The sequence below is a fragment of the Trifolium pratense genome, linkage group LG6 (assembly GCF_020283565.1).
Source record: "Trifolium pratense cultivar HEN17-A07 linkage group LG6, ARS_RC_1.1, whole genome shotgun sequence".
In the NCBI taxonomy this organism is placed as follows: domain Eukaryota; kingdom Viridiplantae; phylum Streptophyta; class Magnoliopsida; order Fabales; family Fabaceae; genus Trifolium; species Trifolium pratense.
In genome coordinates, this window is record NC_060064.1 from 11501479 (window position 1) to 11529405 (window position 27927).

At 35.8% G+C, this 27927-nt stretch overlaps 2 protein-coding genes, 1 long non-coding RNA gene and 1 other non-coding gene across 4 annotated transcripts; 2 read left to right on the forward strand and 2 right to left on the reverse strand.

The window, feature by feature from the left end:
• Positions 1–439: 439 nt before the first annotated feature.
• LOC123890070 (PHD finger protein ING2) lies at positions 440–3286 on the forward strand. Its single transcript, XM_045939608.1, has 7 exons — positions 440–642; positions 746–817; positions 957–1177; positions 1937–2000; positions 2373–2617; positions 2735–2773; positions 2886–3286. Exons 1-7 carry the CDS (start codon positions 597–599, stop codon positions 2994–2996), a joined length of 798 nt encoding a protein of 265 aa, XP_045795564.1. The 5' UTR covers positions 440–596; the 3' UTR covers positions 2997–3286.
• A 377-nt stretch (positions 3287–3663) lies between these two features.
• LOC123890071 lies at positions 3664–4665 on the forward strand. The gene is made up of 4 exons (XR_006802697.1): positions 3664–3759; positions 3905–3994; positions 4103–4147; positions 4248–4665. It is a non-coding gene; the product is annotated as an uncharacterized LOC123890071 (long non-coding RNA).
• Positions 4666–7072: 2407 nt separating this feature from the next.
• Positions 7073–26463, reverse strand: LOC123890072 (U11/U12 small nuclear ribonucleoprotein 65 kDa protein). Its single transcript, XM_045939609.1, has 11 exons — positions 26073–26463; positions 25931–26002; positions 25537–25764; positions 24394–24475; positions 24089–24271; positions 23538–23702; positions 23282–23452; positions 8634–8721; positions 8382–8440; positions 8095–8160; positions 7073–7757 (listed from the first exon to the last, which is right to left on the reverse strand). Exons 1-11 carry the CDS (start codon positions 26258–26260, stop codon positions 7689–7691), a joined length of 1371 nt encoding a protein of 456 aa, XP_045795565.1. The 5' UTR covers positions 26261–26463; the 3' UTR covers positions 7073–7688.
• Positions 12000–12106, reverse strand: LOC123893317. Its single transcript, XR_006803425.1, has one exon. It is a non-coding gene; the product is annotated as a small nucleolar RNA R71 (small nucleolar RNA).
• Positions 26464–27927: the final 1464 nt, after the last annotated feature.

The window sequence follows — 27927 nt, forward strand, 5'->3', positions numbered from 1 at the left end:
AAAAATCGACACCAAAAATATTTGTATTATCTTTTTATATAGTATAATGTAGTATTAAGTTGGTAATCATTCATATATAATTTGCCACTTATTCACATTTTTATGATTTGAATTTATTTTTTATTTTTTTAAATTGATTAGTTAATGGAAGTTGTGAAACTAAGTCAAGGATAAAATAGGTATATTGAAAAGTCCATCTCAAACTCACCTATCATTTTTATATATTGTTATAGATTAATCTCAAACCAACCGGTGGTAAAAGGAAGAAAAGAAACAAAAAAGGACATCACCCCCTTTATTATTATATAAAAAAACAAAAAACGACATAACCCCCTATTTGTCACGTTTTAACTCTTAACTATTACAAAATTAGTAAGAAAAATTAGAAACCAACCGTGAAAAAAAAAAAATCATTAAAAAACAGAAATCCCCGCCTAATCTTGTTTTCGTAAAAACAAATATTCCATGCTCATACGACAGCGTTTCGATTCGCCTTCGTCTACCTCGTATCTGAACCTGTAAGCACACTTCTAGGGCACGCAAATCCCAATCGCAAACCCTAATCTTTCTTCTATCACAATAATCATTCCATCAAAATGGCAATTGCACGCACTGGAGTCTACGTTGACGACTATTTGGAGTGTAAGCGCTTTTTCTCTTCTCTCTCTTTTCCCCATTTTAACCCTAATTTTCCCCCCAATTTTCAACGAATTTCCAATTTTGTGCCATTTTTTCTATTCCATAGATGCAAACACATTACCCGCTGAACTTCAGAGACTTCTCAACACCGTTCGTGAACTCGATGAACGATCCCAATGTAAATTCTTACTAAAAAAAACTTAATTTTTTTCCCTCTTTGTTGATATGAAATTACTCATGTTTACATCATTGCATTTATCAATATAATTTTTTTATTCATTTTTTTTTGGTGTTGTGGTTCTGTGGTGTGATTGAAGCTATGATAAACCAAACAAGGCAACAGACAAAGTACTGTATGGGGTTCTCATCTCATGGCTCTAAGAAGGGTAATCATAATCATAATTATAATAATAATTACGCGAATGAGGATGATGATGCTTCCATTGAGAAAATGAGAAAAGAAATTGAAGTAAATCAGGATAGTGCATTGAGTCTATGCACTGAGAAGGTTTTGTTGGCCCGGCAAGCATATGAACTGGTTAGTTCTTTTTTCTTTTTGGTTGTGTTTATTTATAGCTTTTATGACTCAATTTTTTCAAATAGCTGCTATAGTGGCACTATACCGCTATAGCGTAGCGGAATTTGGACAAACCGGTATTGCTCCGCGATACGCTATATGATATAAAATGTTGTCAAATGGCCGTTATAGTGGCACTATAGCACTATTGCATAGTGGGATTTTAACAATCCACAATTGACAACAGTGTTATGATTTGGACGAGAGTTTCGTATATAGCATTTATAAGTAAAGTATAAATGCTAAGCACTGAGCATATCGTGTAGATTAAAATATGTAATAGGAGAGATTTAAATTTTTTTTTGGGGTACATTGGAGCCAACGAGGATTGAACCTAAGACTTGATGCATACTACCCAAACCCTCACCACTAAACCAAACCTAGTGGCTTAAAATTCTTTTATTTTAGATCATGTGTTTATATGTGGTTTATATTTATTTCGTTTTGATGAGATAATATTGTATAATATCATTTTACAATTCTTCTCTAGGAACATCGTTGTTTTTTTTTTGTTGTTTATGTTTTGTGTCAATTTACATTAAATGACCAAAGACAGTTACATCATATGTCTCATCATACACTCATGCATAACATAAAAAATTGCTTTAAGTTGCTTAAGAGGTACGCATTACTCAATGGTTGCAGCTCATATCTTGGGAGTCATGTGAATTTTTTGCATATCTTGTGTTTCAAGTTTTAATCTTCTTGTATTTGCTTCAGATAGATAGCCATGTAAAACGACTTGATGAGGATTTAAACAGCTTTGCTGAAGATTTAAAGCAAGGTAAAATAATAATGTGATTTGCATTCTGATTTGTTGTGTCATGTATGCACAAATTATAGTTTCAAAATTAACCTATAAAATTAGTATGATATGCTATTCTTACTAATTTACTCATTTTGCTCAAATATTTACTGGGGAAAATAAAAGAGTATGTTCAACATGCTTGAAGTGCATAATTTAGTGTTCCCTGACCTTTATAAAGAAACATGTAATGCATTAGAAAGAAGACCAAAAGCAAAAAGGGAATATTGTGCTGAATTTAGGGGTCTGTTTTTTGGTCCCATCCTCCCCTGGAATTTTCCCTTTTTTCTAAATTGTTAATTATTTTTTGTAAACTATCGGTTTTTATATTTCTTATTTTTCTTTTTTCAGAGGGGAAAATACCACAAGATGAACCAGCCATTCTTCCCCCGTTGCCTATTGTCCCTAAACCTGAAAAGCGCAGGCACGCATATGGTACACCTCAGTCGAAGAGACTTGATTACAGGGAAAGAGACTGGGATAGAGACTTTGAGCTAATGCCACCACCAGGAAGCCATAAGAAGGACTATTTGACCCCTATGGATATTGATCAACCCATTGATCCAAATGAACCTACATACTGTGTTTGTCATCAGGTTCTCATATATATGTTCAAAATATTTCTTATAGTTTCAAGTCTCCTTATGGGCAATTTTGTCATTTTATCTTTTGTTATTGCTTAAACTGAATCATTTAGTTATCTTTTACTTCAGGTATCTTTTGGAGACATGATTGCTTGTGACAACGAAAATGTGAGTTCGCTGTACTTTGCTATCTCTTGTGCTGGTTCTGTTTCATGTCTTTATTTTTTCTCTCCTAGGTTATTTTGGTTTTGACCGAGTTTTATTATGTTATTCTTGATAGTGCCGAGGAGGTGAATGGTTCCACTATTCATGCGTCGGCCTAACACAAGAGACAAGGTTCAAGGGAAAGTGGTATTGTCCAACGTGCAGATTACTACCACATTGTCTATGATAAATCTTTGCTCCATTTGAACGAAGTTCATAAGAAGTCATTGTTGTTTGAATAGATTTTTCACTTTTTAGTGAATGCATAATTTTGGGGTTGTATTAATGATTAGTTAATGGGGGCAAAAGTTTGAAGTAAATCCTCTTATAACTCTTCTTTCCCCCCTCTCCCACCTTGATCAGAAACACGTGGGATTTGAATGATTTGTCTCCTATTTTGCTTTACTATTTGTATGTTTTGGAAATGAGTCTTCCCAAATTCACACAATGTGATGTGGTGATATTGTTGACACCTAATTTTGACCATCATTTTTCCTATGCATTCATGTATATTTTTTAAGTAAACTAACATACAAATAATAATAATAATAATAATAATAATAATAATAATAATAATAATGTTTGAGGTATGTTTTTGAATACTAGCCATAATCATTTTAAGACAAAGATTATAAAGCTCTTGGTGACCGGATGAAGATTTGGGATTTGAAGATTCCGCAAATGGTGGTGATCTTCCTATGGAGGATTGCCTTTCAACCAGATTTTGCCTTCATTCCTGCGATGTTCACATTGTGTTATTAGTACTAGTTTTGAAAATGATTGGCATGTGTTCTTGGAATGGTAATAAGGCACAATAAATTTAGGAGTTAACTAAACTAGTGTGTGGAGGTTGATAGAAGGGATGGTGGATCAAGCAACCAGTTTGTGCAAGATTTTGTGATGGTGCTGTGTTGTTTATACTTTTTGGGATAGTACCGGTTGTCTTTTTGGTTAGTACTTTTTTTATAAGCATTTGTTAGTATATTATATTGTTATTTTAATTTTTTTTCTTGTCAACTTGGACCTTCAACTCTTTAACCCTTACCTCAATTAACTTAACCAGTTGAATAATATTTTATCATTATCAATTTCAAGGTAAAAACCCTAAATCATAGTATTTTAATTCCTGCAAAGACCACGTTTTAGTAGGAGAAGAACCCAACACTGATGATTCCTTTCCTAAAGGTGATAACCCTAAATCATAGTATTTTAATTGATTTCTTGTTTGGTTTGTTTCATTCTTGTTTGTTCCCGTTCCAATGGATTTATTGTTTGTTTTCTTTTGATTATTAGTTAAGAATGAGAACGACCCTTTTGCGAAATTGAAACATTCTCGAGGTACAAACCTTAAATCATACTATTTTAGTTAGTAATTTCTTATTTGGCTGGTTTGTCTGTTTTTATTTCTTCTGTGCTTAATTCTTGCTTGTTGTTCTAGTTGCAAGTCTCACAGATCGATAAATTTCTTTTGAAACGGAAGAAGATGAAAGGTTCCTTTACTTTCAGCAAGCTATTGTTGATAAGCCCACACGACTCAGTACGAGGCTCATCACAATCTTCCCCGTTATGCCTGATCGATCCAAAAAAGAATTGGAAGTAATTTTCTGCGACTTCCTTGAGGAGCCTATTTTTAAACCCGACATTGAAAGCTGGCCTATGATGGCTGAATCTCGCTTGTCATCTGAGCCTGCTTCACTTACTTAGTGGGAAAGACTTTTGTGGTTGTTCTTAGTATTCCTCCTCTTTAGGAACAATTTATTGTTTGTGTTAATTTTATTTTTCCTTTGTTGGTTAGAACCCTCCTGATGTGTGTGTGAATTTTAAATTGGTAATGAATGAGGAGACTGTTTGAACAATCATATTCTAATGCTCTTCCCAAATTTGATTCATATTATTATGGAAAATGAATTGCATGTGCCTTTTAGTCATAATAATAACTTACCAATTGTTGGTAGAAATGGAAAACAATAATAAGAAATCATTTGATTAGAGTTGAGGGTCATTTTGTTTTAGCAAATGTATTTTCTAGTAGACCGTTCTTGCATGTAGCATGCCATGGTGAGGAGCTTGGGGCTCACCTTAATGATATTGCAAACATGATTATCATCATGAGGCGGATGAATTTTTAAAAAATTTAGTTTAACTAATAATTATGATAAGATTAAGATAAATTAATATTAAGATTAATATAAGATGGTAAAAACAAATAATTATGCTTTAAATGTGGCATATTTCCTACCTCAAGATTGAAGTAGCTATCTAGTAAACTCAACAAAGCTGGGATAAACTCTTGTTCCAAATCGAAATGCATGCTAGAGTTGTGTTTTCATTAGTTATGCTTGATTTTCACCCCTCAACCAAAACAAAGAGTACAAGATAAACTCTCACACGGAACAAAACAACCAAAGTTCATTTACTAACTTTCTCTTCAATCCTTAAACTCGTCTCATTTTTAGTTATGATGATTTCATGTATACAAAAAAAAAATAAAAGGGATGAGAAATCTGTCAGACAACAGTGTGACCAACCCAACCAGACTAAGCTAGCTGAGAACAATACACAGTGGTACGATCCTATAGAACATATCCTGTTCAAGTAAGGTCGTGACTTACAGTCTCTCCGTGAAGCTTATAAACCATTGTTTCTAGCTTTGCGCCAACATAATCTCCAAATACAATTTAGCTTAGATAAATCCATTTTGATCCTAAATTCCACGAATTAGCAACATTTCAAACATATAGGGCATGGTCTAATCATTAATTAATTCAGTTTCATAGTTTTTCCTAATTAATCCTAAACCTAAGTTATCATGCATATTCACACATTGACCGAAAAGACTCCAGGGGCTAAAAGTTGTGAAAACAATCTTCAGGGACTAAAATGAAAATTCTGAAAAATTATAGGGACCAAAAACATATTTAACTTAATCTTTGGTTCAACAATAAGCACTTCTTGTGCTGAGTGTAATTTTTTATGTATCGTTGTACTTGGGGCACCATTGTTCTATTATATGTCATGTTATGTTGCTTTTATTTCCTATCATAGCACCAATAAACATACTTAACTTTCAAATTAACTCCCTATACACGGAACTTACCTTAGGGTGTGTTTGATATGTTAAAAGGTAAGTACTGGACAGAACAGTACAAGACAGAACAACACAACACATGACAGAACAGCACAAAACAAACTTTTGGGATATTGAACATTTTTTTGTCTTATACGATATTTGGTTAATAAAATGATATTTTGGTATTTTAGACAACTTGTACTGTGGACAAAAAGTTGTGCTGTGGTTTAGTGAGGGACAAAAATTTCTGTTTTTGTCTTGTCCATTGCCTCCCAGTTTGTCCAGTTCCTGAAACAGATTTACAATCAAACACAGTACAACTAGAGTTGTCCTGTCCAGTCCCTTATTTTTTAGCAGATCAAACGAACCCTTAGTTTTTGTGATATAAGCCAAATAAAATTGAAATATGGTAGTTCCATTGTTTCATTTATCTTTATGCACAGTTTTATGTGTGTGTTTTGGCCAGATACCTCTTCATTACTTATCTACTAGACCTTTATATAAGCCATTGATTTTTTTTTCTTTCAAATTTGATCTTTAGGTAGTTCCCTGTTTATGTAGAAATAGAGGAAGTCTAGACACATATAAATGTAAAGTGTTTAGGCGCACACACATAAAATATTCATATTTTTTATTTATTTTAAAAACACTCATTATTAATTTCTTTTATCTTTTCTCTTTCTTCATTTATGTAAGTGTGCATATATTAGACTTTCTCGTAGAAATAAAAGTTGTTGGCTTCTATAAGTTTGTTTTAATTCATTTTTCTACTATATACAGAAGAAAAAAAAATCCGATTATAATAAAACAAAATCATCCGTGCTTTAAAAACTAGTTGTGACACAAATTGTGGTTGGAGGGGCATGCATGCATCAATTGAATTTGTTAATTTAAGTTATTTGTCTCGATCCAACAGTGTGAGGGCTTCTTTTCATTTCATAATGAACAATCACCTTCTCATGCAGCATTCATGTCCTTTCAGGAATCTAGAAAAGCTGTAAATATTTGTGTTTGGATTAAGTTTGTTTATCTATGTGATTCAGTTGAACACTTTGAAAGAGCTTTGAGACTCCTTTGCGCCGCCTTCTTCATAGAAGCAGCCGGGGCCACACAGGCCTATACTTCGGCTACTAAGAAAGGGGCAATAAGGAGGCTCCTAGCTAAACTTGTCTTGTTCGCGAATGAACCCAACGTCAGGAAATGAAAGAGGCCTTTTACAAATAAAAATACAACTGAATATTCCTTCATAAAATGAAAACAAAAAATTACAATCAACCAAATACCTACCAGAAAAGGGAAATATAAATAACATAGGTCCAATGGACAGACAGACAAGTACCCTATAATGTTTAGTACTACAGCAGAAAATGAACTAAGTGCCAGTGCCACCATATTTTTTCTGTACAATTAATTTAACCAAGAGGATCATGTTTGTATGATAAAGATAATTTTAAAATACAACTTTTTTCGGTACTGCACTGCAATAGCAATAGCAATAGCAATACTTCCTTGGTCTGCTTAGATTAGCTTGGTTTCCAACTCCTCTTGCTAACAATCTGGTTCTGAATCTTAGACTCCTATGCAATCTAGTTTTTCACCTGAACATCTCAATAAACACCCAAGAAGAATGCATATGAATATTGGTGTCTGCGGTCTAGGTATATCGCAGAGTCCTCTTTCAGTCATTCAATGGGGGGAATGCAGCATTAATTAGCAATCTGTAGTTGTGCATGTCATCAAGAAATGAGCAACGGAGAATCACATGATTTTTAAACACAATGTGGAAAACATCCCTTCTATTCCCATATATTAAGTTCCCTTCCGGCCAAATTGAATGATCATTGGCTTGCCTTTGAATACATATCCATTCACTACATTCTGCAACCAATGTTGATATGCAATACAAACAACATTAATAAGTCAGAAAATAATAATTTGATTAATTGATTCTTTTCAGCAAAGCTCATGAAAATAAGATGAATAATAAAATTATTAGCTTTTCAATCTGCAATATGTGGTTGTTACTATCTCCAAAACAAGCTATTATCGATTGATATTTAGCAAATTTTTGCAAGAATTTTATGCCAACGCAAGAAAATGGACTGATATGATACAAAGGCAAGAAAATCTTCAAACATAATTATCTCTTAAACATATATATCTTCAAAACCAATTAAAAAAAGGGGGGAAAATCAATATCTCGTGAGAAACATACCAGAGCACGATGAGCTAGTTCTATGGAGGGGAATGTTAAAAAAGCTTGACCCTTCATCCTTCCTTCCTGAATTTCAAAATTAGCTATTAATTATGGCTGACAAATATGCTGGTACAAGACTTTCATGGTACATTAATACTGGTTAGTTGAATAAGCACTCTGAATAACGTGAGTTGCACCAACTCGTTATTTAACCGGATCATCTTCTAGCAAGCGACTAGAACTTTGGCTCTACGTTTGCATAACATAAAGAGTAAAAATTTATCATGGAACAATCAAGATCTTACCTGCATCAGTTTGACTTGAAGATCAGACTTTGCAGCCTCAGTACTTCCAAAGAAGGACCCTGAAGAAACAAAAGAAATATCAAATAAGCTATGGAATTAACACGAGACAATAGTTATATACTACGGAAATCTAAAAGCATCCGTATTTTTAATAGGTTCCTGAATTATGTTTAATTTTTCGATGGCAACGCATTTGAATGGCAAGAGAAAAATATTAAACAAAGCCTGAATAGTAAAAGTTAGAAAACTCACCAAATAAAAGATAGAAATCATCAGCAATCACATCTTTCGCCAAATTCTTAATATACAACACAGAAGCAGGATTTCCCGGTAAATAGTTCTGCACAATGCATCAGTTAAATAATGCAAGTCTCATAAACATACATTTGTACACCATGAAAGCACTCCCAAATCAAACAATTTGTAGACTATTAAATCATGCACAATTCCAAAGTATTAATCCTATTTTCAGAAGCATTTAAAAATATTAGAAGTCACAAAGTTCCATTAGAATTTAGATTAACCACTTCATCATCAAGAATTCAGTAGTAAAAAATCTGATGAAAAACAATAAGAATGTCCGGCGGTGCAATGAAAGAAGGTTAAACTGCCAGCAGCAAGAGTTCCACCAATGAAACCAAAGTTTATTTTCTAGGTAAAACTCATCAACACTGGGAAATACGAGGCTACTTCTAAATTTTTTTCAAGGTGTAAGCTCACGAACAGATTTTTATTATATAGACACGATAGATTTAAGAAAATTTTTTTTGTTATGGCTCAAGATTTTGGAAAAATTGAAAATAACCTGAAAAATTTATTTGCATAAAAAATAAGCTAAAAAATAAAAAGATAAGTAAAAGCAGTAAAGTCCTCCCCTAAACTTAAATCCAACATTGTCCCCAATGTTGTGACTTAAATAAAGGAAAGGAACGTGTAACCTGAAAAATGGTGAATCATGGAGGAGGCTGCGGGTATCTCTGAAAGTTGTCAAATTGCAATCTCAAATCGCTTATGTCATAAATGACGCGATCGAGTTGCTGCTGTTGTCGTGCATGGGCAGCCTCCAACTGGTGTTGATTGCGGAGAATAAGAGTTTGTTGTGTTTGCATTGAGTTCATTTGTTACAACATCCCCTCTTGTTGTTGGTGAATTGCATAAAAGAGGCCATCGCGCTCTTCATTCAAAGCATTTTGGGCGCGCAACTCATTAAGCACATCATCGATGGTGCTCTGGCGAGATGAGGAAGAAGGACCTGCAAAAGGGTTAGAAAGAGGTGTGTCGTGTGCAGGTGGAACAAAAGTGTGGCCCCCATCAGCAGCAACATTATCAGAATTGTTCGTGGGGGTTTCATCTTCAGGTGGAAAATACAAAAAATTATTGAAACCACGAACGTCAGTTCTTTTCGGGTTAGGAAAAACAAATTCACGGAAAACACTATTATTAATCATTAAATATAAATGTCCATCTTTTGCTTCCTTCACTAATTTCATGCTCTTCACCATATCAAAGTCAATTGAGCTTATAGGCAGTGAAGTAAGATTTCTGAGTCGGTGTTCTAATCCTATGGCTTTAGCAATTGTGGTGATCAATCCACCAAAAGTGATAGTTCCGCGTTGAGAAGTAACGATTGAGCGCATATGATTAAACATAAAGGGAACAGAATTAATTTTTATTTTTTTAACAAAAGCAAACAAATAATAAAGCTCTTTTGAATTTACTTTGTTAGAATTTGCCCGACCAAAAATAGTGTCAGCTAGTAACTGGCGAAAATATCGAACGGCCGGATTATGAATTGCCGAAGCGCGGTTACCCTCAAAGCTAGTAGTATTTTTACCGGTGAGAGCTTTCCACATATAAACAAAAGTTTTTGACCATAACGCATCATCAGTGACTTCACATACCACATGTGTATGAGGAAAATGTAAAAGATCAGCCATAACGTGGAAACTAAAAGCATATTCTTGATTAAACATTCTAAAATTGATAGTCCCACTAGTACTGTGTGAATCAGGGACAGTGGAAATTTTAAGTGAACTTAGGAATTCAAGTGTCAATCGAACATAAACTGGGTTAGCTTGTGATAGGAAATAATTGAGATGGAGAGAATCAAGCATAAAATTGACACTATCATACAAACCTAACATTTTTAAACAAGATTCATCACAATACCTGGTTGATACAATTTCTCTAGTGCTTAACTCTTGATAAAGACTAGCTTGCTTTTCATTTCTGCCTTGCCTAAAGATGACTTCATGGTCTGGTTGAGCCATGATAATTTTGTTTTTCTTTGTAAGCTTCGTGCAAGTGTAAATGGTAATGTACTTGTGAGGACTATCTTGAACAAAAGTGTTGCAAAAGAGATGATACTAGAAGGGCGGATGAATTAATTCGGAGAAGTACTGAGTGAAATGAAAATTGAGGAAGGCTTGGTATAAGGTATGGCGCCAGCCATATGCTGTGTGGCGCACGCCACATGCTTATTGGCATGTGTGTGTGGCGCCGGCCATATGTGTGTTACCTGACACAATTTTGCTTTTGTCTTTATATTGGGTGGCTTATAGTGTGTTGTTGTGCATGTGACTTGCAGAAAATTAAGTGTAGCTTGTTGCATATAGGGTCATGTGAGCTGATAAATTTTCTTGTTGTGCAGTGTGTAAGAAATGCTTTTGACTAGACTTAACAATTATGTGGATACACTATAATTGGATATTGACCATAGTAGTAGTAGCAAAGCAGTATCTTACGAACTAAAAAATTTAACTAAGTTGAAAAGTATATATATATATATATAGATGAAACATGCAGAAAAAGAAAATCTAACATGAAAATACGTGCATAATTTATTAATACCAGAATAAAATAATTGTATCTAATTGAGAAATTTATGCAGGAAAATTAAATAGTTTGGATGCATAAAAAATAAAATACTGAAAGCGGGAAAATAATATTAACAAATAGTCCCTGTGGGATCGATAATCTTTTATAACTACACGATATACCTGTGCACTTGCAGGAATATCGACCAACAAGTTTTTGGCGCCGTTGTCGGGGACTAATTTAGTCAATTTTCGCTAATTAGTTTTTAATCTGTAACGATTAAGGCAACCCTTTTAATTAGGTTGTATGCCCAGTATTTGTACCTCCGAGGAACCATTAGAACAACCTATCCCTGAAATAGAGCGTTATATTAATTTACAACGCCGAATCCGCGAATTTCAAAAACAGTTTAACCTCGTACCCATGGCTCAACGCGAACGTCCTCTCAAGGACTATGCTGTTCCCTCTGAAGAGGAACCTCATTCGAGTATCGCGCCCCCAAACATCGAAGCAAGGAACTTCGAATTGAAACCCGCGCTGTTGCAAATCATGCAACAAAACCAATTCTCTGGTTCGCCCACGGAGGATCCGAACCTCCACCTCTCAGTGTTTGTGCAGTACGCAGACACGATAAAAGCCAATGGTGTCGAACCCGAAGCAATACGACTCCGTCTTTTCCCGTTCTCTTTAAGAGACAGAGCTAGAGCTTGGCTTCAAGCTTTACCTACAAACTCCATCACTACATGGAACGAATTGAAGAAGCAATTCTTGGCCAGATATTTCCCGCCAAGCAAGACAGCTATGTTAAGAGCCCAAATCAACGGATTTAGGCAAAAAGATGGAGAATCACTCTTCGAAGCTTGGGAAAGATACAAGGATATGATGAGACTCTATCCACACCACGATTTAGAACAATGGCTTATAATCCATACCTTCTATAATGGGCTGCTATATAACACTAGACTTACCATAGATGCAGCCGCAGGCGGAGCGCTGATGGATAAACCTTACCAAGAAGCCACCCAGCTTATAGAAAACATGGCCCAAAACCATTATCAATGGGGAAGCGAACGCGCTGCCATAGAAAAATCCCAAACGAAAGGCGGTATGTACGAAGTAAGAGGCATAGACCATGTCAATGCCAAAATAGAAGCCCTTTCTCAGAAATTGGAAAGTTTAACTCTACCAGCTACCGTAGCTGCAGTGCAGCCAAACTGCGAACTATGTGGAGTTCCCGGACACATACCCTCCGAATGTCAATTACTTGCCGGACTCGACCAAGTAAACTATGCCCAAGGGAACCCTTACTCCAATAGTTATAATCCTGGTTGGAAGAACCATCCTAATCTCTCTTACAAAAATAACAATGCCTTATTCCCCCCTAGTCAAACACCTCCAGGTTTTCAAAAGCAAATGGGACAACAAGCTGCAACCCAGCCACCTAAAAAATCTAACTTTGATCTGATGATGGGCAAATTCCTAAACCAAAATATTCATACGAATGAATTAGTGAAACAATTATCAAACAAAGTAGATGCACTAGCCACCCATAACAAGATGTTAGAAACACAAATTTCTCAAGTGGCACAACAACAAGCAGCTCTCGCCGCTCCAGCCGGCACTTTTCCAGGCCAACCCGAACCAAATCCTAAAGGGCACGCGAATGCCTTACATGCTGTAACAACTAGGAGTGGGAAAGAATTACAAGACCCAGTTGCTCGTATTGTTAAGAAACCGGAAAACAATGAGAAAACCGATGAGGCAAAGGAAACCTCGAAAGATACCGTAAGAGAGTCTGAAAGCGCTAAACCGGAGGACAAGGAAGAAACAAAAGAAAAAGATTCACTTCCTGTCTACAAAACTCCTATCTACAAAACTCCTATCCCCTTTCCACACAGACTCGCAAAGCCAAAAACAGATAGTCAGTTTAAAAAGTTTGTGGAACTTCTAAAACAACTTAACATAACTATACCTTTTTCCGAAGCCATAGCGCAAATGCCAACCTATTCTAAGTTTCTTAAGGAAATTCTGTCAAACAAGAGGAAACTAGATGATGATAGTACCGTTGCACTTACTGAAGAGTGCAGTGCCATATTTCAAAACAAGATGCCACCTAAGCTAAAAGATCCGGGAAGTTTCTCAATTCCTTGTGTGATTGGCAACTTTGTAATAGATAAGGCACTCTGTGATTTAGGAGCCAGCGTTAGTCTAATGCCCCTCTCAATTAGCAAAAAGTTAAACTTAAATGATCTAAAACCTACTAGGATGTCCCTTCAATTAGCTGATCGCTCGATCAAACACCCTGTAGGTATCTTAGAAAATATTCCAGTAAGAATTGGCCAGCTATATATCCCTACAGATTTCGCAGTAATGGACATCACGGAAGACGCTTGTATTCCTATTCTATTAGGAAGACCTTTCCTAGCCACTCTGCAGGCGCAATAATAGATGTGAAGCGAGGGAAACTCACTCTTGAAGTAGGAGAAGAGAAAATTGAGTTTATTCTTTCTAAATTCATGAAAACACCCGCAATAGAAGACACTTGTTACGCCATCGATATAATAGAAGAGTGTGTTAAGGAAATAGAGAAAGAACTACCTCAAGAAATAGAAATTCTAGAACCTCCTATAGATGAAGGCCAAGCTTCACTAAAACTTAGTATAGAAGATAACTTGAGAGAGGAACCTCCATTCGAACCCAATCTCACGCCGGAACCTAAACAATCTTCGCTAGAACTCAAACCGCTACCTAAAAACCTTAGATATGAATATTTAGATGATGACCTGAATCGTCCAGTCATAGTAAATGCTGACCTAAACCCTATAGAGACCAAGAAATTACTAGATGTCTTAAGAAAATACCCTGCAGCCTTAGGATACAACATCTCCGACCTAAAAGGTATAAGCCCTTCTGTGTGTATGCATCGTATCTTACTAGAAGAAGACGCAAAAACCTCTAGAGAACACCAAAGAAGAATAAATCCTATCTTAAGCAAAGTAGTGAAGAAGGAAGTGTTGAAACTTCTTGATGCAGGCATCATATACCAAATATCCGATAGTAAATGGGTCAGCCCTGTTCATGTGGTACCTAAGAAAGGAGGACTTACAGTAGTGAAAAATGAGAAGGGAGAAGCCGTTTCAAAACGAATCGAATCTGGGTGGCGAATGTGCATTGACTATAGGAAATTAAATAAAGCCACTCGCAAAGATCATTTCCCTTGCCTTTTATCGATCAAATGCTTGAACGTCTAGCTAAACACTCCTATTTCTGTTACTTAGATGGATATTCCGGATTTTTCCAAATCCCAATTCACCCCGATGATCAAGAGAAAACTACCTTCACCTGTCCTGTTGGTACCTTTGCGACTATGTATAGGCGAATGCCATTTGGATTATGTAACGCCCCTGCGACTTTCCAACGATGTATGATGGCTATATTCGATGACTTTATAAACAACATCATGGAAGTCTTCATGGACGACTTTTCAGTTTATGGGGAAAGTTTCGAAGGTTGTCTCGCCAATCTAGAGTTGGTCTTACAAAGGTGTGTGAAAGTGAACTTAGTACTTAATTGGGAAAAATGTCATTTCATGGTTCAAGAAGGACTAGTACTAGGACACATAGTATCCAATAGAGGGATAGAAGTAGACAAAGCTAAAATAGAAGTAATTGAAAACCTTCAACCTCCCAAAACAATTAGAGAAATACGAAGTTTTCTAGGACATGCCGGTTTTTATCGGCGATTCATTAAAGATTTCTCTAAAATAACCAAGCCTTTAACCGGTCTTTTAATGAAGGACGCTGAATTCATCTTCGATGATAAATGTATGGAAGCATTCCAGCTCCTTAAGCAAGCCTTGATTTCCGCACCTATAATGCAACCTCCTGATTGGAGTGAACCTTTTGAAATCATGTGTGATGCCAGCGATTACGCTATAGGAGCCGTTCTTGGCCAAAGAAAAGACAAAAAGCTACATGCTATTTATTATGCAAGTAGAACTTTAGACGCGGCACAACTAAATTATGCCACAACAGAAAAAGAACTCTTAGCGGTAGTTTTTGCCATCGACAAATTCCGCTCTTATTTGGTAGGAGCTAAAATCATCGTTTATACTGATCACGCAGCAATCCGCTATCTCCTAAACAAAAAGGATGCAAAACCAAGACTCCTGAGATGGATACTGCTACTACAAGAGTTCAACCTAGAAATCAAAGATAAGAAAGGAATAGAAAATACAGTGGCGGATCATCTATCTAGACTTGATGATATCAAAGAAGATAAAATCCCAATTAATGATGATTTCCCCTGTGATAGGTTAATTACCCAATCTGATCTTCCTCCTAACAAAAAGGAAATCAGCCATGAATACACAGAAACCGCATTAGCACAAATCATTGTTCCATGGTACGCTGATTTCGCCAATTACTTAGCCGCCGGAGTTTTACCACCTGAACTAACCTATCAAAAGAAGAAAAAGTTCTTTCATGACGTCAAACAATATTATTGGGATGAGCCCCTCTTATTTAAAAGAGGCGCTGATGGAATTTTTCGTCGGTGCATCCCTGAAGAAGAAACAGAGAGCGTTCTCAACCACTGCCACTCATCACCTTATGGCGGACATGCAAGCACGTCTAAAACTGCCCATAAAATCCTCCAAGCAGGACTCTACTGGCCTAACATTTTCAAAGATGCCCACGCTTTCATTGCAAAGTGTGACCAATGCCAGCGAACTGGAAATATTTCCAAAAGAAATGAAATGCCGCTTAATAACATTTTAGAGGTCGAAATCTTCGATGTTTGGGGAGTAGATTTCATGGGACCTTTTCCATCCTCCATGGGTAATAAATTCATACTCGTAGCCGTAGACTATGTGTCAAAATGGATAGAAGCCATAGCTTCACCTACAAATGATACGCGAGTAGTAATTAAGTTGTTCAAGAAAACCATTTTCCCTAGGTTTGGAATCCCTAGGATAGTTATAAGTGATGGCGGATCTCACTTCATATCAAAGCAATTCGAAAGTCTATTAAAGAAATGTGGAGTGAAACACCGAGTTGCAACACCTTACCATCCACAAACAAGCGGCCAAGTTGAAGTCTCTAATAGAGAAATCAAATCAATCCTAAAGAAAACTGTTTCCACTTCTAGAAAGGATTGGGCCGTAAAGCTTGACGATGCTTTATGGGCTTATAGAACAGCTTACAAAACACCCATAGGAACCACTCCGTTCAAACTCGTATATGGAAAGTCATGCCACTTGCCGGTAGAATTAGAACATAAAGCCTATTGGGCAGTTAAAACCCTTAATATGGATTATCAAGCTTCCGGTAGAAAAAGGATATTAGATTTGCATGAACTAGAGGAATTAAGGTTAGACGCCTATGAAAATGCCAAAATATACAAAGAACGAACTAAAAAATGGCATGATAGGCACATACATAAGAGAGAATTCAGAGTGGGAGAACTTATACTCCTTTTTAACTCTAGGTTACGATTGTTCCCTGGAAAACTCCGATCGCGATGGTCGGGACCTTTTGAAATCAATAGAGTTTTCCAAAGCGGCGCTATAGAAATTAAAAGTCAATCAAAACAAACATTTATTGTTAATGGGCAGCGTCTAAAGCATTACTATATCTCAAGCGATGGAGAATATTCCTCTAGCTTTAAGCTAGATGATCTCCCTCCGACAACTTAGTTTTTCAACTTTTACCTGGTCGAGCTACCGACGTTAAATGAAGCACTGCATGGGAGGTAACCCATGATTTTTTTCATTTCTTTATTTTCATCTTTTTTGTCTTTTGTTCTTATTATGTTTGAATTATGTGGAAGTGAGAAATATGATAATTTTTTGATCAGCACTAACCCTTGTGATTACTTGTGAAATAACAGATTTAGATTAAAAAAATGGCTGATAATCAGAATACATCCTTCAGAAGTAACACGCAACGAAAGCGCTACGAATCTCTTTTCCAGAAAGAAATGTCCCCCCATGTTTGCCCTGATGGAAACACTATGATAGCCCTGGGAATATCCGAGAGTGTGAGGTATCTTGTCCACCAGCTGGGGTGGGATAACTTTATTTTCTCCGACCTATCCACCTTTCGCAACTTGACTTTGGAATTCTTGAGTTCGTTCAAATATGAACCCAACCGAGGGACTTATATTCATGGAGGACTAGTAACCTTTAGGATGCTTGGACATACTTATCACCTGACCACCCATGAGATAGCTGAAATCCTAGGAGTCCCTAGTGGCCTTAATGCCTTTACGAGAGTCCTGGATGATACCTTTATGGATAGCGAACTCGATTATTATTGGGGAAGCATATCCGGAAACCCAAACACCGCTCTTTCTGCTAGGTATAACACCGAAATTCACAACCCAGCCATTAGATATTTCCACAAAATCATCGCTCATACATTTTTCGGGAAACCTACAAACATCCAGACCGTCACCAAAGAAGAACTTTTTCTGATGTTTTGTGTTTCCCAAAACAGACCTGTTAATGCTGCTATCTTTCTCCTAAACAATATTGCTAAAATAATTAAGGAACCAACCAGCCGCATTAGTATCGGTGGCTTCGTAACTTTTTTTGCTAGGGCATTAGGTCTACACGCCCAACTCTCCTGTGTCACTCCTTCTGCAAGTATCCAACCCATGGATATAATCTTTTGCTTTAACCAACACCTAATAGGAAACCTGGGACCTGTGGAGTATCTATTATTGATTAATTTTGAGTCTGTGCACCAATTTACCTTACCCAATACTGAGAAAACAAGCGTGCACAATAAACAAAATTGGCTGTATGACTTAGAAGGACACGGTGAGACTGACCCCGAAACCCCCCCCTCTACCATTACACTCCGGGACCTCCATCTCCCATCCCTCAGGCTAACTCCTCTATTGTCCCTCCATTAAAGAACAAATATGAAGCTGCAATCACGAGCCTGCAAGATGAGATTGTCACGCTGCGTACAGATCTTTCTACACTCAGCTGTGATTTCCATAAATTCATGAACATTGTTAATAATCAGTTTGATCACTATACAGATGACATTCGTAGCATTCGTAAAGCCCAGCCTACTCCTGATGCGGCTGAAGAAACTCCACCTAGTGGCTGACGACAAACATCTGTCATATTTTCTTCTTTCGCGCCGAAACACCTCTTTGAATAAATTTGCGCGAAAGAAAACATTTATTTCCCGCTTTCAGTATTTTATTTTTTATGCATCCAAACTATTTAATTTTCCTGCATAAATTTCTCAATTAGATACAATTATTTTATTCTGGTATTAATAAATTATGCACGTATTTTCATGTTAGATTTTCTTTTTCTGCATGTTTCATCTATATATATATATACTTTTCAACTTAGTTAAATTTTTTTAGTTCGTAAGATACTGCTTTGCTACTACTACTATGGTCAATATCCAATTATAGTGTATCCACATAATTGTTAAGTCTAGTCAAAAGCATTTCTTACACACTGCACAACAAGAAAATTTATCAGCTCACATGACCCTATATGCAACAAGCTACACTTAATTTTCTGCAAGTCACATGCACAACAACACACTATAAGCCACCCAATATAAAGACAAAAGCAAAATTGTGTCAGGTAACACACATATGGCCGGCGCCACACACGCATGCCAATAAGCATGTGGCGTGCGCCACACAGCATATGGCTGGCGCCATACCTTATACCAAGCCTTCCTCAATTTTCATTTCACTCAGTACTTCTCCTAATTAATTCATCCGCCCTTCTAGTATCATCTCTTTTGCAACACTTTTGTTCAAGATAGTCCTCACAAGTACATTACCATTTACACTTGCACGAAGCTTACAAAGAAAAACAAAATTATCATGGCTCAACCAGACCATGAAGTCATCTTTAGGCAAGGCAGAAATGAAAAGCAAGCTAGTCTTTATCAAGAGTTAAGCACTAGAGAAATTGTATCAACCAGGTATTGTGATGAATCTTGTTTAAAAATGTTAGGTTTGTATGATAGTGTCAATTTTATGCTTGATTCTCTCCATCTCAATTATTTCCTATCACAAGCTAACCCAGTTTATGTTCGATTGACACTTGAATTCCTAAGTTCACTTAAAATTTCCACTGTCCCTGATTCACACAGTACTAGTGGGACTATCAATTTTAGAATGTTTAATCAAGAATATGCTTTTAGTTTCCACGTTATGGCTGATCTTTTACATTTTCCTCATACACGTGGTATGTGAAGTCACTGATGATGCGTTATGGTCAAAAACTTTTGTTTATATGTGGAAAGCTCTCACCGGTAAAAATACTACTAGCTTTGAGGGTAACCGCGCTTCGGCAATTCATAATCCGGCCGTTCGATATTTTCGCCAGTTACTAGCTGGCACTATTTTTGGTCGGGCAAATTCTAACAAAGTAAATTCAAAAGAGCTTTATTATTTGTTTGCTTTTGTTAAAAAAATAAAAATTAATTCTGTTCCCTTTATGTTTAATCATATGCGCTCAATCGTTACTTCTCAACGCGGAACTATCACTTTTGGTGGATTGATCACCACAATTGCTAAAGCCATAGGATTAGAACACCGACTCAGAAATCTTACTTCACTGCCTATAAGCTCAATTGACTTTGATATGGTGAAGAGCATGAAATTAGTGAAGGAAGCAAAAGATGGACATTTATATTTAATGATTAATAATAGTGTTTTCCGTGAATTTGTTTTTCCTAACCCGGAAAGAACTGACGTTCGTGGTTTCAATAATTTTTTGTATTTTCCACCTGAAGATGAAACCCCCACGAACAATTCTGATAATGTTGTTGCTGATGGGGGCCACACTTTTGTTCCACCTGCACACGACACACCTCTTTCTAACCCTTTTGCAGGTCCTTCTTCCTCATCTCGCCAGAGCACCATCGATGATGTGCTTAATGAGTTGCGCGCCCAAAATGCTTTGAATGAAGAGCGTGATGGCCTCTTTTATGCAATTCACCAACAACAAGAGGGGATGTTGGAACAAATGAACTCAATGCAAACACAACAAACTCTTATTCTCCGCAATCAACACCAGTTGGAGGCTGCCCATGCACGACAACAGCAACAACTCGATCGCGTCATTTATGACATAAGCGATTTGAGATTGCAATTTGACAACTTTCAGAGATACCCGCAGCCTCCTCCATGATTCGCCATTTTTCAGGTTACACGTTCCTTTCCTTTATTTAAGTCACAACATTGGGGACAATGTTGGATTTAAGTTTAGAGGAGGACTTTACTGCTTTTACTTATCTTTTTATTTTTTACCTTATTTTTTATGCAAATAAATTTTTCAGGTTATTTTCAATTTTTCCAAAATCTTGAGCCATAACAAAAAAAATTTCTTTTTGAGAAACAATACAATTTCGATGTTCTAAAAAGTCACTGACGTAATTAAGACCGAATTTTCTTGTAAGTACATTTTCATACTAGCTATATCATTTTAACACCATAAATTTCTTAATTATGTAGATCAATTTGGATATGTGCCTTCACCCGAGCTTAAATTTCTTGAACTTTACTAATCCTTGAGTAAACCTATAGGTAGTCGGCACCATCTACGATCACTATCTAAGCGGTAGAGTCAACGAATATAAGTGAATGACTTCGAAAAATGATGATAAATAATAACAAAGGTAGTATAAATCTGAAAAGGGACTACGCATTCTAAGTCAGGTGACCCTCATCCGGTCATTTAGCCCAACTGCGAAACACCTCTAAGATATAAATTTGTCTTATGTTAATAAGAGAAATAAATAATGAGAAACAAAATCGGGTCATAATCACTAACAGACTCACTGCCATGTGTGTGTGAATAGATAACGGGCTTAATGTGATTACCAGAGGTTTAAAAAAGGATGAAGAAAGATGAGATGAAAGTTAAGTTCGGGAATGGCAAAATAATTCGAAACGGTCTATATAAGGAAGAAATTCATGATCACGTGTGATTTGTGTTTTTATGATATCTTTAGTGTGATAAATGAACTGACTTGTTTTATTTGGTCAAGATTAAATAGGGGACCCAAGGGACGTTTTATGTTTTGTTTCCTCTATCACTAATGATATATCTTTTTGCTTGAGGACAAGCAATGGTTCAAGTTTAGGGGAATTTGATAACACTGAAAAATATAGTATCTATTTTAAAATATTAGTTTAATATTTTATTATTTTTCTTTGCATTTTAGTAGTATTATTATCATTTTTTATTGTGTATTACAGGTATTTCCGGAACTTCTCGAAATAGAAAAAAGGGTCACAAATTTAATGTCAAAGTAGATCAAAAAGACATTGGATCAGATGGAAGAGAGGCCCAAAAGAAATTGGACGAACAAGCCAAGCCCACATGCACTTGGCATGTGCCAGGCACATGTGGTCCAAACAAACACATGGCGTTGGTCATGTGCCTTGTGGCACCTGCCACAGACTTTGTATACATGGCGCCCGCCATGTGCTTTATAGCACCCGCAACGTAGTGTTTGTTTCCTATTTTCACGGACACGTTTCACACCGCTTTATCCTCAACTGCTCCTCAGATTTCGGTGGAAGTAACTACGATTGGGATGCACGTTTCTTATAACGGAACAACGAATTCGAAGGAGATATTTTTATCTCATAAAGCCTATAAATAGAGAACACTAGTCAGTGTTTTTCTCACCTTTTCTACGCAGACTTAGATTTTTAAGAGAAAAAATTCAGTTCAAAATTTAGTTGTTAAGTGTTTTAGTTTACGGAGCAAAAAGGTGTGGTGTTGCTGCTTACACTTCCAGTTCCAGTTTCAATCAGTTTGTCTTTGATTTCCTTCGTTCCTGTGTACCTGTACTAGTTTCACTAGTATTTGTAAGTTTTAATACAGTACTTTTATTCAGTTTCAATATTCAGATTTATGCTTTAACATAATTACAGATTCAAGTTTAATTTTATTGTATTCCAGTTTGATACTCGTACCGTTTATTCATATGCTCTGTTTAATTTATGATTACTCTGTTTAAATGTTTCGTTTAACTAATAATTATTTAATCAGTATCTTGTCAAATAAAATCATGCGCAGCTAAATCTATTTAACTGGAATGTGAACTAGGAAGCTAATCTGGATTTGGTAATTAATCTGTGACTTACGTTTTTTTCAATCTAGTTTTCTGTTCAGTTTTTAATAATTAAATTAAAGATTTTGCACGAGAGTGAAAATTAATTAAGGTATAAATTAATAGCGCGACAGTGTGAGATTTATATCGGATAGTAAAAACTGAACATTATTTTTAAACACCGCGACAGCTCTTTAAAAATTAATTAAACTACTTTAGTTTTCAGAAAAATATTTTTATAAATACGAGAACGAGAGTGAAGTATTTATTTATATTTTATGATATAGTTCAACAGCACGAACTGTGTGAGACGATATCCTTTAAACTAATACTGTTTTGAGAAAACTAGATCTTTTTAATTAAATTGAATTGATTTTCAAAAAGTATTTTTATAAGTAAGTGCGAGAGCGAAAGTGAAACATTTATTTTATATCTATACGATATTACTCAATAGCGCGAGAGTGTGAGACGCGTATCTTTTAATCAATTTCAGTTTGTTAAAAAGTAACATTATTTCAAAACACAGTTTAATTACCGAATCCATTGAGGCGACTAAAATCACATTCCGGTTTAGTTTTATCCTTTTTTTAAAAAAAGTCAAATTTATTTTAGTTATTAATTAGAATTCCTCTTTTGATTAAAGCCTTGACCTTACGATTATTAAAAACAAGCGAATTATTGAGAAAATAGTCCCTGTGGGATCGATATCTTTTAAAACTACACGATAGATCTGTGCACTTGCAGAGTTTTCGCATCAGTAAGCAAAATGTAAATAACATATTATTTCTCCCTCCACTGAACCATGTCAGTGTAGAATGGTAAAAACTCGTCAATTTCAACACTTGCTTTCAAGTAAATATCTGAAGGAAACTAATGCAATCAGATAAATGTATCCTGAAAGAAGTTAAAAGTTTCCAGCTTACATCTACCAACCTTTTGACTTCTATTAGACTGAGATAAGATCCATACCTTAAACATTGGAAGAGATAAGATTTCCTCAGGAGGCAATTTTCCTTTCTCTAATTCATCAGGAGTCAAAAATTTGTTGGGATCTAAAGTATCTTTTTCTGGCTCTGGTAACTCTTGTCCAGTGCCAGTCTCCTTATGTTCATCCAGGGTTGCTTTGGGAGCAATTTTTATCTGCAAAATTATAAGGAAAAACAAAATTAATAGCTAAAAACAATGTTAATACGTTCCTGCAATCAATCTCAAGAAAAGAACATACCTTTAAGACGGGGTTCTTTTTAATCATCGGGATTTTTTTTGGGATCAAGGTGGCCGGTTTTACTCCAACAGCCTCATGAGCCACATCTTTATCAATAGCAGGGCCAACAATGGCCCCACGCCTGGCACGCTTCCGTCCAGAATTTTGAGTTCTTGCTCCACCATCCTGCTAAAAAACTTTTATTACTTTTCCTTTGATAATCAAATTTCACTAAAAGCATGAAGAAAAAAAAAACTCCTATCGGCACCATGATGTTATAGTTTGATATTCGTTTACAAAATAATTTTTTGTTTCAATGAAAATTTTCTCATATTGGACAACAACAGGAAAGGGCAACCTAAGCACCGCGTGTAGTCATAACAATGTATTTTTCATTAAACAATAAACTAAAGTAAAGAGTATGCAATTATTAGTCATAACAATGTATGTTACTGGATGAAAAACAAAACATAAATGTTGTATACCACTTCAGAAACATTTATGTTGTTATACAAAGGATCGATAAAATATAGAGGCTCAGTTTGATCCCTAGCAAGCAGCGAAGATGTTACCTCATCTGAGGATTCCATTTCTGATTCATCACTAGACATAGCTGCAGACTGAGGTTTTGTGGTTACAGAATGAGGAGGAGGCACAGGTAGAGGTGGGGCTGGCACCTCTGGAGGTAATGGTGGCGTAGGTAATGCCATGCGAAATGGAGCCGGAATGTTCATTTTATTCATCAAGTGTAGAACCTATATTAGAGAGGTATAATCAATATGACGGGTTCAACATAAAATGAGCACACAGAAAATGCTACGCGTGCTGGTGAAAGAAACCGATAAATCCTTTAAGCTTCGTTTAATACTAGACCAACCTGAGTATAAAAGCGAGGAACAGCAATTAGAGCATTCACGATGTTGGTCAGTATATTTCCATCTGGTGGAGGATAAGCATACCTGAAAAACAATATGAGGAAACCAAACAAAATGATTTTACACTTAAAAAATCATTTTTATAAACTAATCATCATGCATAATAGTTTTCCATCATTGATAATAGGATAGATGATAGTATTAGTAACACGATAAATGCTTGCAGTACATCCAGCAGAACAAGGTGTTAAGGGAAAGTCCAAAAATCAGAGGAAGAATAACTAGGGAATAGGTAGACCCTATAGACTATATAGAATCAATAGAAGGAATGGATTAAAATGCACAAATACTGGAAAATAGTGTATTATTTCTGAAAATGAAAGATAAAATGCAAAACGATGAATATTCTAAGGCCCACAGAGCACAACTCCTACAGAGGCAAGATGCCAATAGTCCATAACAAACTAAAATCGTACCTTCTCCCACACATCCCTAACCTCACTATATATATACTACTAAGGCAACTAAGCATCTTAAACCACTCTTCATTTACCATATAACCTCACCATACTATTTATTACATAATAGCCCCTTTTTTCCTAATCCCCTCATACTCTTAATTATCCATTCAAGACATTTATCCTAATCCCCTCATAGTCATACTCTTTATTATCTATTCAAGACATTTATAATTTCACACGAGTATGGCATCAAGTAAAATGGATTAGCAGAACATTGCCCAGCCAAACTTTAATTTTACACAAATTTCTCAGATTTTAAATTGATGCAAGACACTATTATCCACACAGTTTACAATAATTTTCTTTTCTTTGATTTCATTTTTAACGACTGCAACAAATGAGCAAATAATAGCAGTAGTACTACTGAGTAGTGACTGCAGAGAGAGAAGTAATATATTCAATACGAGTAGGAAAATGAAAATAAACACCGCGTCTAAAATTGGCACAGATAGCAGTGACTGTTAAAACTACCTATTGCTAACTAGCAAGACTTGAAAGAACCTCAGTGGTACCTGTCAGCTAAACTCAAAGTTTAACAACTAAAGCTAAGAAGGCTAACCCAAGTCAAGCGTCAACTACGACAAATACTAACAAACAACTGAAAAGTGGCATTTAGAAGCATACTCAAGATGAGGAGGAAATGGGTAATCAACACCAAGTCTATGGGCAATTGGCTCGGGGATAGGTAGGCCTCCTGATTTTGTATCTCCGTCAATAGGTTTGGTTACATTTTCACTCTTCAGTGCTGATGTTTTAGAGTCTTTTCGAAGCTGAGTTCCACTGCTTTTTCCCGCATTCTCATTTGGCTTACTAGCTCTCTCTGCTGACAACACTTTACCAAGAAATTTTAACCTGATTAATGAATTTAATATTGTAAAATCAATAAACAACTAAAAAGGATATATATCACAATATCAAAATATATTTCTTTGAACCAAAGGCATCTTTTGGAATATGCAGTGAATTTATCTGAACATAAGAAATTTAAGTAAGCAAGCAAACTATTGGAAAAGAATACCCGTTTAGTTGACGCTGTGCTTGAGATGCTAGCATATCATTTTTGAAATCCACAAAAGCACAATTTCTCAACCTGCATTATTATACAAAGCAATTATAACATGAATGAATTGGAAGTAACAATATGAATAGGTGAATGATACCTTCCAGTAGAGCAAGGACGAACAGAGGAAGCGCCGTAATGGGATAAGAGTCGAGAAAGAGTGTCATGAGGAATAGCGTCTGGAAGGTGTTTGATTAAAAGCGTAGCTGGTGCTGCTGACTCCAAACCGCAAGGGTTTGACTCTGTGTTTCCTTGATATCCAAATTGAAGAGAAGGATTGATAGCCATCAAATTTTACGCTAGAGGATTTGGACTTCGGCAATGGGACCTCCAGTTACGCCGGCGGGGCGACGGTGGCTTCGCAGGTGGCGGAGTCAGAAGTTTAGGTCTAGGTTCTTCGACGGTGGGAGACGGAGGCTCGGTGACGGTGCGCAAAGTGTTTTTCGAAATAAATAGTTTCACATTTAAAGTTTGACAGCTCAGTAAAAATTATATAATTTTTCAATTTGTTTTAACTTATACTTATCAAATTACTCCATTTGTAAGTTTGACACCAAATATATTGACGATCTTTATTAGTGATGTGTCATTTCATGCCACTTTTATCATTTTTTTTAGTCCTTAATATAAGAAAAAATTCATTTTTTAAATACATCAATATCTCAATGTATTTAAAAAATGAATTTTTCTTATATTAAGAACTACTCCCTCCGTCCCAAAATATAAGCAAAAAGTGGTCAACTAAAGTGGATGTATTTGGACTAAATTTTTAATCAAATACATCAACTTTAGTTGATCACTTTTTGCTTATATTTTGGGACTGAGAGAGTATTTCGATATTTTTTATGGTAGACAAAAATTTTTAGTTTTTTAATCATCCAAATGCATTTTTTCTAGCTTGCCTTTTTTGTTTTCTCTGTATCACAATTATTTACTACAGGAGTCTTTCATCTCCTTGTTTGCAATTTAAAATGAACATAAATTTTAGAAAATGATAGTAAACAGAGCCCATATTATTTGGAGAAGTGAACGACGACAGTTGATATGCTTTGCCATAGTTGATGTCCTTCTGACCTATCTGAGTCATCATACACTTATCTCCAAATTCTGTATTTGTATTTATGAACTCTTAATTTTTAAATTCTGTATTAAAACGGATAACATTTAAAGAGTGTTGCAACTTAGAAGGTCTCCCTGGGAACATCGAAAACCATTCAATGCTTGAATGGCTTGTGTTAGATGATTGCAGGAAACTTGTGTCTCTAACAGAACTTCTGTCATCCCTGCTTTATAGATGATTGCAATAACTTTGTGCTTGAACAACATATTGGACAGGTCTTTTGTTGAGGCACTTGTTAAGACTAAAGAGGGTCAAAAGAATAATACAAGTCAGAAATGTTTTGAAATTGAGTGATAACACTACCTAAAACATAGACTAAGAGCTATTGAATATCAAACTTGTACCAAATGGTGTAAAAATGCTCAACAACAGAATGACATAATTTTCAAATGAAAAATGATTTCCACATGGGGTTTTCTCCCACAATTTGGATTTGCCAAATACTAAGTTCACAAATGGTTAAATCTCAAATCTTGTGTAGAAATGGAATAGAAATTTACTAACAGTCCCAATAGATAAAATTAAATCAGGGTGCAAGTGGAGAAAGCAATATAAGCATTATAACTCAGAATTGCCTAATAGGTTGCAATATAGCTTTTCAAAGGCTAAAACAGGGGTTTAATAGTATAACTCTTAAACCAGTAAGGACTTTTGAATGCAAGTGAAACATTTTCCCCATAGTTTCCTATAACCAAATAAAGAATGTATATCATAGGAAACTATGGGGAAAATGTCCAAAATACACAACTATAGTAGCTTAAAATCAAAGTGTCGGTAAAAAGTTTAGTTTTAAGTTGAATCTGACTTTGGAATTTAAATACAACAAGATTAGGGA

Bases quoted from the DNA above. Each gene is read 5' to 3' on its own strand.
- LOC123890072 (XM_045939609.1), bottom strand. From the start codon at position 26,260: ATGGCTATCAATCCTTCTCTTCAATTTGGATATCAAGGAAACACAGAG. The intron at 24,476-25,536 runs GTATGCTTCTAA...ATTGTTTTTCAG, and splicing joins CCATTTCCTCCTCATCTTGA to GTATGCTTATCCTCCACCAG. The intron at 8,441-8,633 runs GTGAGTTTTCTA...TTGTTTCTTCAG, and splicing joins TGATTTCTATCTTTTATTTG to GGTCCTTCTTTGGAAGTACT.
- LOC123890070 (XM_045939608.1), top strand. From the start codon at position 597: ATGGCAATTGCACGCACTGGAGTCTACGTTGACGACTATTTGGAGT. The intron at 1,178-1,936 runs GTTAGTTCTTTT...TATTTGCTTCAG, and splicing joins CCCGGCAAGCATATGAACTG to ATAGATAGCCATGTAAAACG. The intron at 2,618-2,734 runs GTTCTCATATAT...CTTTTACTTCAG, and splicing joins CATACTGTGTTTGTCATCAG to GTATCTTTTGGAGACATGAT.